Genomic DNA, 14,526 nt, shown 5'->3' with positions numbered 1-14,526 from the left:
ATCCTCCTCTCCTTCCTGATCTTCTTCTCCTATGATTCTCCCTGATCTTTCTCATCCTCGTCTCCTTCCTTCTCCCTGATCTTCCTCATCCTCATCTCCTTCTTGATCTTTCTCATCCTTGTCTCCTTCCTCCTCCCTGATCTTTCTCATCCTTGTCTCCTTCCTCCTCCCTGATCTTCCTCATCTTCGTCTCCTTCCTCCTCCCTGATCTTTGTCATCCTCCTCTCTGATCTTCCTCCTCCTGCTCTCCTATGTTCCTCCCTGATCTTCCTCGTCCTCCGTGATCTTCCTTTCCTATGTTCCTCCCTGATCTTCCTCATCCTCCTCTTCTTCCTGCTCCCTGATCTTTCTCATCCTCGTCTCCTTCCTCCTCCCTGATCTTTATCTTCGTCTCCTTTTTACTCCCTGATCTTCCTCATACTGATCTCCTATGTTCCTCCCTGATCTTCCTCATCCTCCGTTCCTATGTTTCTCCCTGATCTTCCTCATCCTCCTCCCTGATCTTCCTCATCCTGATCTTCCTCGTCCTCCGTTCCTATGTTTCTCCCTGATCTTCCTCTCCTATGATTCTCCCTGATCTTCCTCACCCTCCTCCTCCCTGATCTTCCTCATCCACCTCTCCTTCCTGATCTTCCTCTCCTATGTTCCTCCCTGATCTTCCTCATCCTCCTCTCATTCCTCCTCCCTGATCTTCCTCGTCCTCCATTCCTATGATTCTCCCTGATCTTCCTCTCCTATGATTCTCCCTGATCTTCCTCACCCTCCTCCTCCCTGATCTTCCTCATCCTCCTCTCATTCCTCCTCCCTGATCTTCCTCATCCTGATCTCCGATGATTCTCCCTGATCTTCCTCACCCTCCTCCTCCCTGATCTTCCTCATCCACCTCTCCTTCCTGATCTTCCTCTCCTATGTTCCTCCTTGATCTTTCTCCTCACACCTCCTTCACCATTTGCGCCTCTTTTCTGACTTCTTATTTCTTTCCCTTTGTCCCGCTTAGTAACTGCATCAGCCAATCAGAAGGGCCGCTCGACCTGTGCGCTGTTTGATTGGCTACCGTTGAGATGGGGAGAAGTAGAGGGAGATTTTCTCGTCTCCCAAAATCTCGCGTTTTCCAAGCAGACAAAGACTGCGAGCTGAGCTATTACCCCGCCCATGGGTTCCTTTCAGCCAATGAACGCTCTCCTACTCCCCCACCGCGTTTTTTCTGCAGCCAATCGTCATTTTCCTCCTACGTCTCTCAGCTTTGGACCCGCCCCACCTGCCTGTAACGGCTTTGGCTTGGGGCCAGTTTTCGGACCGTACCAAGTGCGCTCTTCTTCCTGACTGTTGCAGGGGGGTCTGGCCCGCGGCGCCGGGGGCACGGTTGCTTTGTAGGGCAGTGTGACGATACCGGGGCTCCTCGGAGTCCTTCTGTCTGTGTGACCTGCGCTCTCCCATACGTGTACCCGAGGAGCGGGTCTTGCAGCACTGTGTCTAGGGCGGGTCCCCGCCCCCTGCCCCCCCCTCCCGGCTGAGGAGGTGGTAGGCTCCGGCAGGTTGCCGGTTGGCGCACGCTGCTCTTATAATGAAATGTGATGAGCGGAGAGAGGAGATGGGAGCGCGGCGGCGGCGGCAGCAGCAGCATGTACAGCAGCGAGCAGCGCGCCGGCAGCCCGGAGCCGCTCATCATGCCCTACTCTGCCGAGCTCATCTTCTACATCGAGATGGACACCCCGCCGCCAGGTACCGCCCCCCAGGGGTCTACATGGTGCGCCCCAAACCAAGGATAACCCCCCCCCCCCGGCCAAATGGTGCGCCCCAAACCAAGGTTAACCCCCCCCCGCCGAATGGTGCGCCCCAAACCATGGATACCCCCCCCCATGTCTACATGGTGTGCCCCAAACCATGGATACCCCCCATATCTACATGGTGCGCCCCAAACCATGGATACCCCCCCCCCCCCCATGTCTACATGGTGCGCCCCAAACCAAGGATACCCCCCCCGGCCAAATGGTGCGCCCCAAACCATGGATACCCCCCCATGTCTACATGGGGCGCCCCAAACCATGGATACCCCCCCATGTCTACATGGTGTGCCCCAAACCATGGATACCCCCCATATCTACATGGTGCGCCCCAAACCAAGGATACCCCCCCCGGCCAAATGGTGCGCCCCAAACCATGGATACCCCCCCATGTCTACATGGTGCGCCCCAAACCATGGATACCCCCCCATGTCTACATTGTGCGCCCCAAACCATGGATACCCCCCCCCCCCCCATGTCTACATGGTGCGCCCCAAACCAAGGATACGCCCCCCGGCCAAATGGTGCGCCCCAAACCATGGATACCCCCCCATGTCCACATGGTGTGCCCCAAACCATGGATAACCCCCCATGTCTACATGGTGCGCCCCAAACCAAGGATAACCCCCCCCCGGCCAAATGGTGCGCCGCCAAACCATGGATACCCCCCCCCATGTCTACATGGTGCGCCCCAAACCATGGATACCCCCCCATGTCCACATGGTGTGCCCCAAACCATGGATAACCCACCATGTCTACATGGTGCGCCCCAAACCAAGGATACCCCCCCCCCGGCCAAATGGTGCGCCGCCAAACCATGGATACCCCCCCCCCCATGTCTACATGGTGCGCCCCAAACCATGGATACCCCCCCATGTCCACATGGTGTGCCCCAAACCATGGATAACCCCCCATGTCCACATGGTGTGCCCCAAACCATGGATAACCCCCCATGTCTACATGGTGCGCCCCAAACCAAGGATACCCCCCCCCGGCCAAATGGTGCGCCGCCAAACCATGGATACCCCCCCATGTCTACATGGTGCGCCCCAAACCATGGATACCCCCCCATGTCCACATGGTGCGCCCCAAACCATGGATACCCCCCCATGTCTACATGGTGCGCCCCAAACCATGGATACTCCCCCCCCCCCCCCCCCGGCCAAATGGTGCGCCCCAAACCATGGATACCCCCCTTATCTCCCCTATGTCTACATGGTGCGCCCCAAACCATGGATACCCCCCTTATCTCCCCTATGTCTACATGGTGCGCCCCAAACCATGGATACCCCCCCCCCCCCCCGTCTGCATGATGCTCCCCAAACCGGGGTGGGTACCTGCTGGAGGGGGGGGGGGAGAGTTAGATGGTTTTTGGGGGGGTACCTGCTGTCGGAGGGGTGTCCATGGTTTGGGGGGTGGTAGCTGCTGGAGGAGGGGAGTCTACCACCCCCCAAACCATGGACACCCCTCCGACAGCAGGTACCCCCCCAAAACCATCTGACTCTCCCCCCCCCCCTCCAGCAGGTACCCACCCCTTAAACCATGGACACCCCTCTGCCAGCAGGTACCACCCCTTAAACCATGGACTCCCCTCCTCCAGCAGGTACCCCCCTTAAACCATGGACACCCCTCTGCCAGCAGGTACCCCCCCTTAAACCATGGACTCCCCCCCCCCCCCCCCCCCTCCAGCAGGTACCCCCCCTTAAACCATGGCCCCCCCCCCCTCCAGCAGGTACCCCCCTTAAACCATGGACACCCCCCCTCCAGCAGGTACCCCCCTTAAACCATGGACACCCCCCCTCCAGCAGGTACCCCCCCAAACCATGGACACCCCTCTTCCAGCAGGTACCCCCCCTTAAACCATGGACACCCCTCTGCCAGCAGGTACCACCCCCCTTAAACCATGGACACCCCTCTGCCAGCAGGTACCACCCCAAACTGTGGGTCCCCCACCCCCGTCATGTGGTCCCAGAGACCCATCTCCCTGGGGTTGCACCCGTCCGCCATGCTTTGCCTCACGTTGCGTCAGATGCCCCCCCACATTCCTCCTGAGCCTCCAGATCTCGGAGCAGTCGCTGCATGGATTATGTAATGGTGGAGGCCACGTACATCTGTGGCCTGTGAGGATGGGGGGGCCCCTGTGGCCTGTGAGGATATGGGGGGGGGGGCCCTGTGGCCTGTGAGGATATGGGGGGGAGGGCCTGTGAGGATATGGGGAAGGGGGGCCCTGTGGGGATATGGGGGGGGGGGGCGGGGGGCCCTGTGGCCTGTGAGGATGGGGGGGCCCCTGTGGCCTGTGAGGATATGGGGGGGGGGGGCCCTGTGGCCTGTGAGGATATGGGGGGGAGGGCCTGTGAGGATATGGGGAAGGGGGGCCCTGTGAGGATATTGGGGGGGGGGCCCTGTGGCCTGTGAGGATATGGGGGGGGGGGGCCCTGTGGCCTGTGAGGATATGGGGGGGGGGGCTGTGGCCTGTGAGGATATGGGGGGGGGGGGCCCCTGTGGCCTGTGAGGATATGGGGGGGGGGGCCCCCTGTGGCCTGTGAGGATATGGGGGGGGGGGTGGCTGTGGCCTGTGAGGATATGGGGGGGGGGCGGTGGCTGTGGCCTGTGAGGATATGGGGGGGGGGGGCGGCTGTGGCCTGTGAGGATATGGGGGGGCGGCTGTGGCCTGTGAGGATATGGGGGGGGGCCCCTGTGGCCTGTGAGGATATGGGGGGGGGCCCTGTGAGGATATGGGGGGGCCCTGTGGCCTGTGAGGATATGGGGGGGCCCTGTGGCCTGTGAGGATATGGGGGGGGGCCCTGTGGCCTGTGAGGATATGAGGGGGGGGGGGCCCTGTGGCCTGTGAGGATATGAGGGGGGGGGCCTGTGAGGATATGAGGGGGGGGGGCCCCTGTGGCCTGTGAGGATATGGGGGGGGGGGCGGCTGTGGCCTGTGAGGATATGGGGGGGGGGGGCGGCTGTGGCCTGTGAGGATATGGGGGGGGGGCGGCTGTGGCCTGTGAGGATATGGGGGGGGGGGGCGGCTGTGGCCTGTGAGGATATGGGGGGGCCCCTGTGGCCTGTGAGGATATGGGGGGGGGGCCCCTGTGGCCTGTGAGGATATGGGGGGGGCCCCTGTGAGGATATGGGGGGGCCCTGTGGCCTGTGAGGATATGGGGGGGCCCTGTGGCCTGTGAGGATATGGGGGGGGCCCTGTGGCCTGTGAGGATATGAGGGGGGGGGGGGGCCCTGTGGCCTGTGAGGATATGGGGGGGGGGGCCCTGTGGCCTGTGAGGATATGGGGGGGGGGGCCCTGTGGCCTGTGAGGATATGGGGGGGGGGGCCCTGTGGCCTGTGAGGATATGAGGGGGGGGGGGCCCTGTGGCCTGTGAGGATATGGGGGGGGGGGGGCCCTGTGCCTGTGAGGATATGGGCGGCCCCTGTGAGGATAATGGGGGGGCCCTGTGGCCTGTGAGGATATGGGGGGGCCCCTGTGGCCTGTGAGGATACGGGGGGGGGCCCCTGTGGGGGGGCGTTGTGTCTTGCATTGTCCTCGCAGCCGCAGCTTTTGTTCCGTTTCTTTCTGGCTACGTCATGGTAACTGGATTAACTCCGTGTCTGCTGAGCTCGCTGCTGCGCTCCAGAGTTTCTTGGTCGCTGGTTCCCCCCCCCCCCCCCCCCCCCCCCTCGCTCATTGTCCTCTAGGTGTTGTAGTCCCTGCAGCAGGACTGGAGTGATCGTCATCCCCAGGAGACTAATGGTGTCTGCCCCCTGATTATTCAGCCCGTTGTTAGGGGGGCGGGCGGTGATGTAGGGGTGTCTGCGCCCGTTAAGGGGGGGGGGGCGGGCGGTGATGTAGGGGTGTCTGCGCCTGTTGTTGTGGCGGGCGGTGATGTAGGGGTGTCTGCACCCGTTGTTGGGGGGGATTGGCGGGCGGGCGGTGATGTAGGGGTGTCTGCACCAGTTGTTGGGGGGGGGGGCGGGCGGTGATGTAGGGGTGTCTGCGCCCATTGTTGGGGGGGTGGCGGGCGGTGATGTAGGGGTGTCTGCGCCCGTTGTTGGGGGGCGGGCGGTGATGTAGGGGTGTCTGCGCCCGTTGTTGGGGGGTGCGGGCGGTGATGTAGGGGTGTCTGCGCCCGTGTGTCAGGCTCTTGGGCATGTCTGCGTTTTGCTGCAGGTGTGAACTCGTCCTAAGTTGTGTGCGCGGCGCGGACTACCTGCTGCTTCCCCCGCACATGCACTGTATGCGGCGCAGCGTCAGGAACGTACGATGCCTTGCTGGCCTCTGATTGGCTGCTGCGCTGTCTCCATTCAGAGAATACTTTTTGCCAACGGCGTCTGATTTGGGATGCGGAGGAGGGGAGGATTAGGGTTACTGGCAAGCAGTGTGACCGTCCAACACCTCCTGCACCTGGCGGACCGTGTAAAGGCCGCCGCCGTCTTGTGATGGACTCGTGTACGGCCGCGTCTAATGCAGCAATGAAAGCTGTAATACCGTGCGTGAGCGCTATAGCATTATATGGCGGTTTATTATACACAGGGGTGATACGTCGCTCTGTATTATACGGGGGGGGTTGTACGGCTCTGTATTATACAGGGGGGGGGGTTGTACGGCTCTGTATTATACGGGGGGGGTTGTACGGCTCTGTATTATACAGGGGGGGGGGTTGTACGGCTCTGTATTATACAGGGGGGGGGTTGTACGGCTCTGTATTATACAGGGGGGGGGTTGTACGGCTCTGTATTATACAGGGGGGGGGGGTGTACGGCTCTGTATTATACAGGGGGGGGGTTGTACGGCTCTGTATTATACAGGGGGGGGGGTTGTACGGCTCTGTATTATACGGGGGGGGTTGTACGGCTCTGTATTATACAGGGGGGGGGTTGTACGGCTCTGTATTATACAGGGGGGGGGGTTGTACGGCTCTGTATTATACAGGGGGGGGGTTGTACGGCTCTGTATTATACGGGGGGGGGGGGTTGTACGGCTCTGTATTATACAGGGGGGGGGGTTGTACGGCTCTGTATTATACGGGGGGGGGGGGTTGTACGGCTCTGTATTATACAGGGGGGGGGGTTGTACAGCTCTGTATTATACGGGGGGGGTATACGGCTCTGTATTATACGGGGGGGGGGTTGTACGGCTCTGTATTATACAGGGGGGGGGTTGTACGGCTCTGTATTATACGGGGGGGTATACGGCTCTGTATTATACGGGGGGGGGGGGGTTGTACGGCTCTGTATTATACAGGGGTGGGTTGTACGGCTCTGTATTATACGGGGGGTGGGGTGATATGTCGCTCTGTATTATACGGGGGGGGGTTGTACGGCTCTGTATTATACGGGGGGGTTGTACGGCTCTGTATTATACGGGGGGGGGGGGTGTACGGCTCTGTATTATACGGGGGGGGGGGGGGTTGTACGGCTCTGTATTATACGGGGGGGGTTGTACGGCTCTGTATTATACGGGGGGGGGGGGTTGTACGGCTCTGTATTATACGGGGGGTGGGTTGTACGGCTCTGTATTATACGGGGGGGGGGGTGGGTTGTACGGCTCTGTATTATACGGGGGGTGGGTTGTACGGCTCTGTATTATACGGGGGGGGGGGTGGGTTGTACGGCTCTGTATTATACGGGGGGGGGGGGGGGGTGGGTTGTACGGCTCTGTATTATACGGGGGGGGTTGTACGGCTCTGTATTATACGGGGGGTGGGTTGTACGGCTCTGTATTATACGGGGGGGGGGTTGTACGGCTCTGTATTATACGGGGGGGGGGGTGGGTTGGGTTGTACGGCTCTGTATTATACGGGGGGGGGGGTTGTACGGCTCTGTATTATACGGGGGGGGGGGGTGGGTTGGGTTGTACGGCTCTGTATTATACGGGGGGGGTGTGGGTTGTACGGCTCTGTATTATACGGGGGGGGGGGTGGGTTGTACGGCTCTGTATTATACGGGGGGGGGGGTTGTACGGCTCTGTATTATACGGGGGGGGGGGTGGGTTGTACGGCTCTGTATTATACGGGGGGGGGGGTTGTACGGCTCTGTATTATACGGGGGGGGGGGTTGTACGGCTCTGTATTATACGGGGGGGTGGGTTGTACGGCTCTGTATTATACGGGGGGGGGGGTTGTACGGCTCTGTATTATACAGGGGGGGGGTTGTACGGCTCTGTATTATACGGGGGGGGGGTTGTACGGCTGTATTATACAGGGGGGGGGGTTGTACGGCTCTGTATTATACAGGGGGGGGGGGGGTTGTACGGCTCTGTATTATACGGGGGGGGGGGTTGTACGGGGCTCTGTATTATACGGGGGGGTTGTACGGCTCTGTATTATACGGGGGGGGGGGGGTTGTACGGCTCTGTATTATACGGGGGGGGGGGGGGTTGTTGTACGGCTCTGTATTATACGGGGGGGGGGGTTGTACGGGGCTCTGTATTATACGGGGGGGTTGTACGGCTCTGTATTATACAGGGGGGGGGGGTTGTACGGCTCTGTATTATGTGTATGGATGTCACGTCTCCTCACAGCCCCGGGGTTTGTGTATTTGGGGGTCCTGCGGTCTGTGATATGTGACCTGCTCCTATTTGGGGGGCTCGGCTCCTCTCTGGGGCGTCTGATGCCTTTTCTTGTCTGATTTGATTTTCCATCTTGGATTTTTAGCTCTCCCCCCTAAACCCGTGAAGCCGATGTCGAGTCCTGCGTATAACGGCGGCGGACAGGACTCGGTGCTGCCCCTGGAGGACGCGGAGTGGTACTGGGGGGACATCTCTAGGTAAGGACTGGGCGGTGCGCTCTACCCCGCTGCGGCCGAGATCTGGCTTCTCATCCCATTGGCTTCCATCTGTAGGGAAGAAGTGAACGAGAAGCTGCGGGATATGCCGGACGGGACCTTCCTGGTTCGTGACGCTTCCACCAAGATGCAGGGAGATTACACGCTCACCCTCCGGTAGGTGCTACGCCTCCTAGTGGTGGGGTGGGGGTCGCCCCCGATTTACGTGGCCTCTCATTAGAATTCTATGGTGGCTCCCCTCCACCGCTCCATGGTTTGCCTTTTGCTTTATTATAGGAAGGGTGGAAACAACAAATTGATAAAGATTTACCACGGAGACGGGCGGTACGGCTTCTCCGATCCGCTGACCTTCACGTCGGTCGTGGAGCTGATCCACCACTACAGGCACGAGTCTCTGGCCCAGTACAATCCCAAGCTGGACGTGAAGCTGCTGTATCCGGTGTCGCGCTACCAGCAGGTGAGTCGCGCCCCTCATCTGGCGACCAGCGCTGCCGCCACAGGCCACTCCAGCTGACGCTCTGTGTCCTGCACAGGACCAGCTGGTGAAGGAGGACAACATCGACGCCGTCGGGAAGAAGCTCCAGGAATATCACGGTCAATTTCAGGACAAGAGTAAGGAGTACGACGGACTGTATGAGGAGTACACCAAGACGTCTCAGGTGAGAGCTCAAACCTGGTGATATGTAGGAGCCGTCTCTCCACCCCCATCAGGACCGCCCCCGCTTATATGTAGGAGCCGTCTCTCCACCCCCATCAGGACCGCCCCCGCTTATATGTAGGAGACGTCTCTCCCTTATCAGGATCGCCCCTGCTTATATGTAGGAGCCGTCTCTCCATCAGGATCGCCCCTGCTTATATGTAGGAGCCGTCTCTCCATCAGGACCGCCCCCGCTTATATGTAGGAGCGGTCTCTTCCCCCCCTCCATCAGGACCGCCCCCGCTTATATGAAGGAGCGGCCTCACCCCATCAGGACCACCCCTGCTTATATGTAGGAGCGGTCTCTTCCCCATCAGGACCGCCCCTGCTTATATGAAGGAGCGGTCTCTCCATCAGGACCGCCCCTGCTTATATGAAGGAGCGGTCTCTCCATCAGGACCGCCCCTGCTTATATGAAGGAGCGGTCTCTCCATCAGGACTGCCCCTGCTTATATGAAGGAGCGGTCTCTCCATCAGGACCGCCCCTGCTTATATGAAGGAGCGGTCTCTTCCCCATCAGGACCGCCCCTGCTTATATGAAGGAGCGGTCTCTCCATCAGGACCGCCCCTGCTTATATGTAGGAGACGTCTCTCCCTTATCAGGATCGCCCCTGCTTATATGTAGGAGCCGTCTCTCCATCAGGACCGCCCCCGCTTATATGTAGGAGCGGTCTCTTCCCCCCCCCTCCATCAGGACCGCCCCCGCTTATATGAAGGAGCGGCCTCACCCCATCAGGACCACCCCTGCTTATATGTAGGAGCGGTCTCTTCCCCATCAGGACCACCCCTGCTTATATGAAGGAGCGGTCTCTCCATCAGGACCGCCCCTGCTTATATGAAGGAGCGGTCTCTCCATCAGGACCGCCCCTGCTTATATGAAGGAGCGGTCTCTCCATCAGGACCGCCCCTGCTTATATGAAGGAGCGGTCTCTCCATCAGGACCGCCCCTGCTTATATGAAGGAGCGGTCTCTCCATCAGGACCGCCCCTGCTTATATGAAGGAGCGGTCTCTCCATCAGGACCGCCCCTGCTTATATGAAGGAGCGGTCTCTCCATCAGGACCGCCCCTGCTTATATGAAGGAGCGGTCTCTTCCCCATCAGGACCGCCCCTGCTTATATGAAGGAGCGGTCTCTCCATCAGGACCGCCCCTGCTTATATGAAGGAGCGGTCTCTCCATCAGGACCGCCCCTGCTTATATGAAGGAGCGGTCTCTCCATCAGGACCGCCCCTGCTTATATGAAGGAGCGGTCTCTCCATCAGGACCGCCCCTGCTTATATCCAGACATGGCTGCTCACTATTTTTGGCCACTCCTATATGAAGACCCTCTCCTGCTAATACATAGACGTTAGGATTTTCCCTTTAAGGCTCTATTCACACTCGACAGATTTGTGCTTGGTTGTATCCGCAGTATGTAGAGGCATTTCTGCAACAAATATGCTGTGTGTGAATGTACCTTAACAGGGCCCTAATAGACGGAAGCACTGGGGGGGTGACAGGTATGTGACGGTAACATGGCTGTGTCTTCCAGGAAATTCAGATGAAGAGGACGGCCATTGAAGCGTTTAATGAGACAATTAAGATCTTTGAGGAGCAGTGCAATTCCCAGGAGCGCTACAGTAAGGAGATCCTGGAGCGCTTCCGGCGGGAGGGCAATGAGAAAGAGATGGAGAGGTGAGAGCGCATGCCACCCCGAGGGCATGGAGGCTTTTACACTGCACGTGGCGACTGTTATATTGCACGGGGGCGTGGTGGCTATTACAGTGCGCGACGGCCCCCGGGACATGGCGGCTATTACACTGCATGGGGTGCCCTGGGACGTGGCGGCTATTACACTGCATGGAGGATACCGGGACATGGCGGTTTTTACACTGCGCTGGGGCCCCTGGGACATGGTGGCTATTACACTATGTGAGGGGCCCCAGTATGTGGCGGTTTTTACACTGCGTGGCTTCTAACCCTTCTCTTCCAGAATAATAATCAATTATGAGAAGCTGAAATCTCGATTGGGGGAAATTCACGACAGCAAAGTGCGACTGGAGCAGGACCTGAAGAATCAGGCGCTGGACAACCGGGAGGTGGACAAGAAGATGAACAGCATCAAACCCGACCTGATCCAACTGCGCCGGATCCGAGATCAGTACCTGGTGTAAGAGGCTCCGTAATCCCCTCCCCCATCAGTACCTGGTGTAAGAGGCTCCGTAATCCCCTCCCCCATCAGTACCTGGAGTAAGGGGCTCCGTAATCCCCTCCCCCATCAGTACCTGGAGTAAGGGGCTCCGTAATCCCCTCCCCCATCAGTACCTGGAGTAAGAGGCTCCGTAATCTTCTCCCCCATCAGTACCTGGAGTAAGAGGCTCCATAATCCCCTCCCCCATCAGTACCTGGAGTAAGAGGCTCCATAATCCCTTCCCCCATCAGTACCTGGAGTAAGAGGCTCCATAATCCCCTCCCCCATCAGTACCTGGAGTAAGAGGCTCCGTAATCCCCTCCCCCATCAGTACCTGGAGTAAGAGGCTCTGTAATCTTCTCCCCCATCAGTACCTGGAGTAAGAGGCTCCGTAATCTTCTCCCCCATCAGTACCTGGAGTAAGAGGCTCCATAATCCCCTCCCCCATCAGTACCTGGAGTAAGAGGCTCCATAATCCCTTCCCCCATCAGTACCTGGAGTAAGAGGCTCCATAATCCCCTCCCCCATCAGTACCTGGAGTAAGAGGCTCCGTAATCCCCTCCCCCATCAGTACCTGGAGTAAGAGGCTCTGTAATCTTCTCCCCCATCAGTACCTGGAGTAAGAGGCTCCATAATCCCCTCCCCCATCAGTACCTGGAGTAAGAGGCTTCGTAATCCCCTCCCCCATCAGTACCTGGAGTAAGAGGCTCTGTAATCTTCTCCCCCATCAGTACCTGAAGTAAGAGGCTCCATAATCCCCTCCCCCATCAGTACCTGGAGTAAGAGGCTCTGTAATCTTCTCCCCCATCAGTACCTGAAGTAAGAGGCTCCGTAATCCCCTCCCCCATCAGTACCTGGAGTAAGAGGCTCTGTAATCTTCTCCCCCATCAGTACCTGAAGTAAGAGGCTCCATAATCCCCTCCCCCATCAGTACCTGGAGTAAGAGGCTCCGTAATCCCCTCCCCCATCAGTACCTGGAGTAAGAGGCTCCATAATCTCCTCCCCCATCAGTACCTGGAGTAAGAGGCTCCATAATCTCCTCCCCCATCAGTACCTGGAGTAAGAGGCTCCATAATCCCCTCCCCCATCAGTACCTGGAGTAAGAGGCTCCGTAATCCCCTCCCCCATCAGTACCTGGAGTAAGAGGCTCTGTAATCCCCTCCCCCATCAGTACCTGGAGTAAGAGGCTCCTTAATCCCTTCCCCCATCAGTACCTGGAGTAAGAGGCTCCATAATCCCCTCCCCCATCAGTACCTGGAGTAAGAGGCTCCATAATCCCTTCCCCCATCAGTACCTGGAGTAAGAGGCTCTGTAATCCCCTCCCCCATCAGTACCTGGAGTAAGAGGCTCCTTAATCCCTTCCCCCATCAGTACCTGGAGTAAGAGGCTCCATAATCCCCTCCCCCATCAGTACCTGGAGTAAGAGGCTCCGTAATCCCCTCCCCCATCAGTACCTGGAGTAAGAGGCTCTGTAATCCCCTCCCCCATCAGTACCTGGAGTAAGAGGCTCCGTAATCCCCTCCCCCATCAGTACCTGGATCAAGAGGCTCCATCATCCCCCTCCCGTTTCTTGTTGCCGCTTCTTTCTGTTTATTGGGTGGTTACAATGTATCGGTTCCGTTGTCCTCCTGCTGCAGTGAGTACGAGCCGTTTCTCTCCCCCGACAGGTGGCTCAATCACAAAGGAGTGCGGCAGAAGCGCATCAATGAATGGCTGGGAATCCAGAGCAGGAATCCTGATGAGTGAGTGTCAGTACAGCGGCCACCGCCACAGCATTGCATATGTCTTCACACCCTTACCCTGCCCTCCCTCTCCACCCCAGGCCGTACTTCCCGTGTGAGGAGGAGGAGGAGGGTCTGCCCCACCATGATGAGAAGACCTGGTTTGTTGGGGATGTAAACCGGATACAAGCAGAGGAGTTACTCCATGGAAAGCCCGACGGCGCCTTCCTGATCCGCGAAAGTAGCAAGAAGGGCTGTTACGCCTGCTCCGTTGTGTGAGTCCATCTTTATTATCCCCTTGTTCAGGAGGCCAGACGCCGCCCGCCCATGGACCCTCTTTGCAGATAGATTATATGTTGAGCTTGTTTCTAGTAACATACTTCAGAGCTGCGCTCTCTGCTCTGCTGGATGTATGTAGAGTGATTGTGCTGGATGATCAGGGTATTCTGCATAGATCAGCTGGAACCCCCACAAGTCCATAGACGGGGTCCCTTAGAGGAGCGCTGCAGTCGGCTATCCCCATCAGTCCCTCAGTAGATGCTCCTGATTGGCCGCCTGTGTACTAACTTGTCTCCTCCCTCTCTAGGGCGGCGGGTGACGTCAAGCACTGCGTCATTTACAGCACCTCTCGCGGCTTCGGCTTTGCAGAGCCATACAATCTCTACGGCACGCTCAAGGAGTTGGTGCTCCACTACCAGCACACGTCCCTCGTCCAACACAACGATTCCCTGAACGTGCGGCTGGCCTACCCCGTCCACGCGCCCTCCCTCTGCAGATAAGCGGCGCCCCGCTGGATCTTTTCTACGGTTTTTACTAGAACTTCGAGGGCATTCTTTCTACTTAGACTGCTTGTTTTGCACAAGAAGTGAATTTGTGAGATCGGAGGGCTCCCGCTGTCTTGTGAGGGTCCCGGCCGACGTCACCGGACATCGCTCGCGTCACCGCCGTCCACTCAAGGAGCATGAGATTTGGGAAAGAAGACCAAAGGATTCTCCAGATTCACTTTTCCTGTCAGGAAACACATGACTAATAAAGTTGCTTTATTTTTCCAACCATGAAGGTTTTGGCTTCCAGCGCAGGAGCTCTTCACCTGAGGAACATCCATGGACTTAACCAAAACGTTGTTGCTGGACTGAGCACTTACGTGGGGAGCGCGTGGCGCCTGCACACATTTCTGCGCCAAAACTTGAAGAAAAAGAAAAGAATGCTGGTTCGAAAGAAGAGAAGTGGCCTGTGGCCGCGGATGACCCTCTGCTATATGTTGTGTTGGGGTGACCCTGCCGCCCGCACTATTCCATGGGGTCCTTCTGTTTCTTTCTTACAATGGAGGAGGTCGGGGGATCTCATGTTGTCAGGTCGCTGCTTCTAGATGGCTCC

The 14,526-nt window shown here is 58.4% G+C and overlaps 1 protein-coding gene across 1 annotated transcript; it reads left to right on the top strand.

Annotated features, from left to right (window-relative positions):
• Positions 1–1,289: 1,289 nt before the first annotated feature.
• On the top strand, positions 1,290–14,319 carry PIK3R3 (phosphoinositide-3-kinase regulatory subunit 3). Its single transcript, XM_040406958.1, has 10 exons — positions 1,290–1,722; positions 8,432–8,543; positions 8,619–8,717; positions 8,838–9,018; positions 9,095–9,220; positions 10,790–10,932; positions 11,231–11,407; positions 13,096–13,170; positions 13,251–13,424; positions 13,736–14,319. Exons 1-10 carry the CDS (start codon positions 1,575–1,577, stop codon positions 13,926–13,928), a joined length of 1,428 nt encoding a protein of 475 aa, XP_040262892.1. The 5' UTR covers positions 1,290–1,574; the 3' UTR covers positions 13,929–14,319.
• The last annotated feature ends 207 nt before the right edge of the window (positions 14,320–14,526 follow it).

The sequence above is a fragment of the Bufo bufo genome, chromosome 9 (genome assembly GCF_905171765.1).
Source record: "Bufo bufo chromosome 9, aBufBuf1.1, whole genome shotgun sequence".
Classification (NCBI taxonomy): domain Eukaryota; kingdom Metazoa; phylum Chordata; class Amphibia; order Anura; family Bufonidae; genus Bufo; species Bufo bufo.
This window is presented reverse-complemented; position numbering and strand designations above follow the sequence as displayed.

What these genes read in the sequence shown, in the direction of transcription:
- PIK3R3 (XM_040406958.1), top strand. Translation starts at nt 1,575, where the DNA reads ATGAGCGGAGAGAGGAGATGGGAGCGCGGCGGCGGCGGCAGCAGCAGC. An exon ending in ATCCGAGATCAGTACCTGGT is followed by an intron (nt 11,408 to 13,095) that starts GTAAGAGGCTCC and finishes CTCCCCCGACAG; the next exon opens with GTGGCTCAATCACAAAGGAG. An exon ending in TGTTACGCCTGCTCCGTTGT is followed by an intron (nt 13,425 to 13,735) that starts GTGAGTCCATCT and finishes CTCCCTCTCTAG; the next exon opens with GGCGGCGGGTGACGTCAAGC.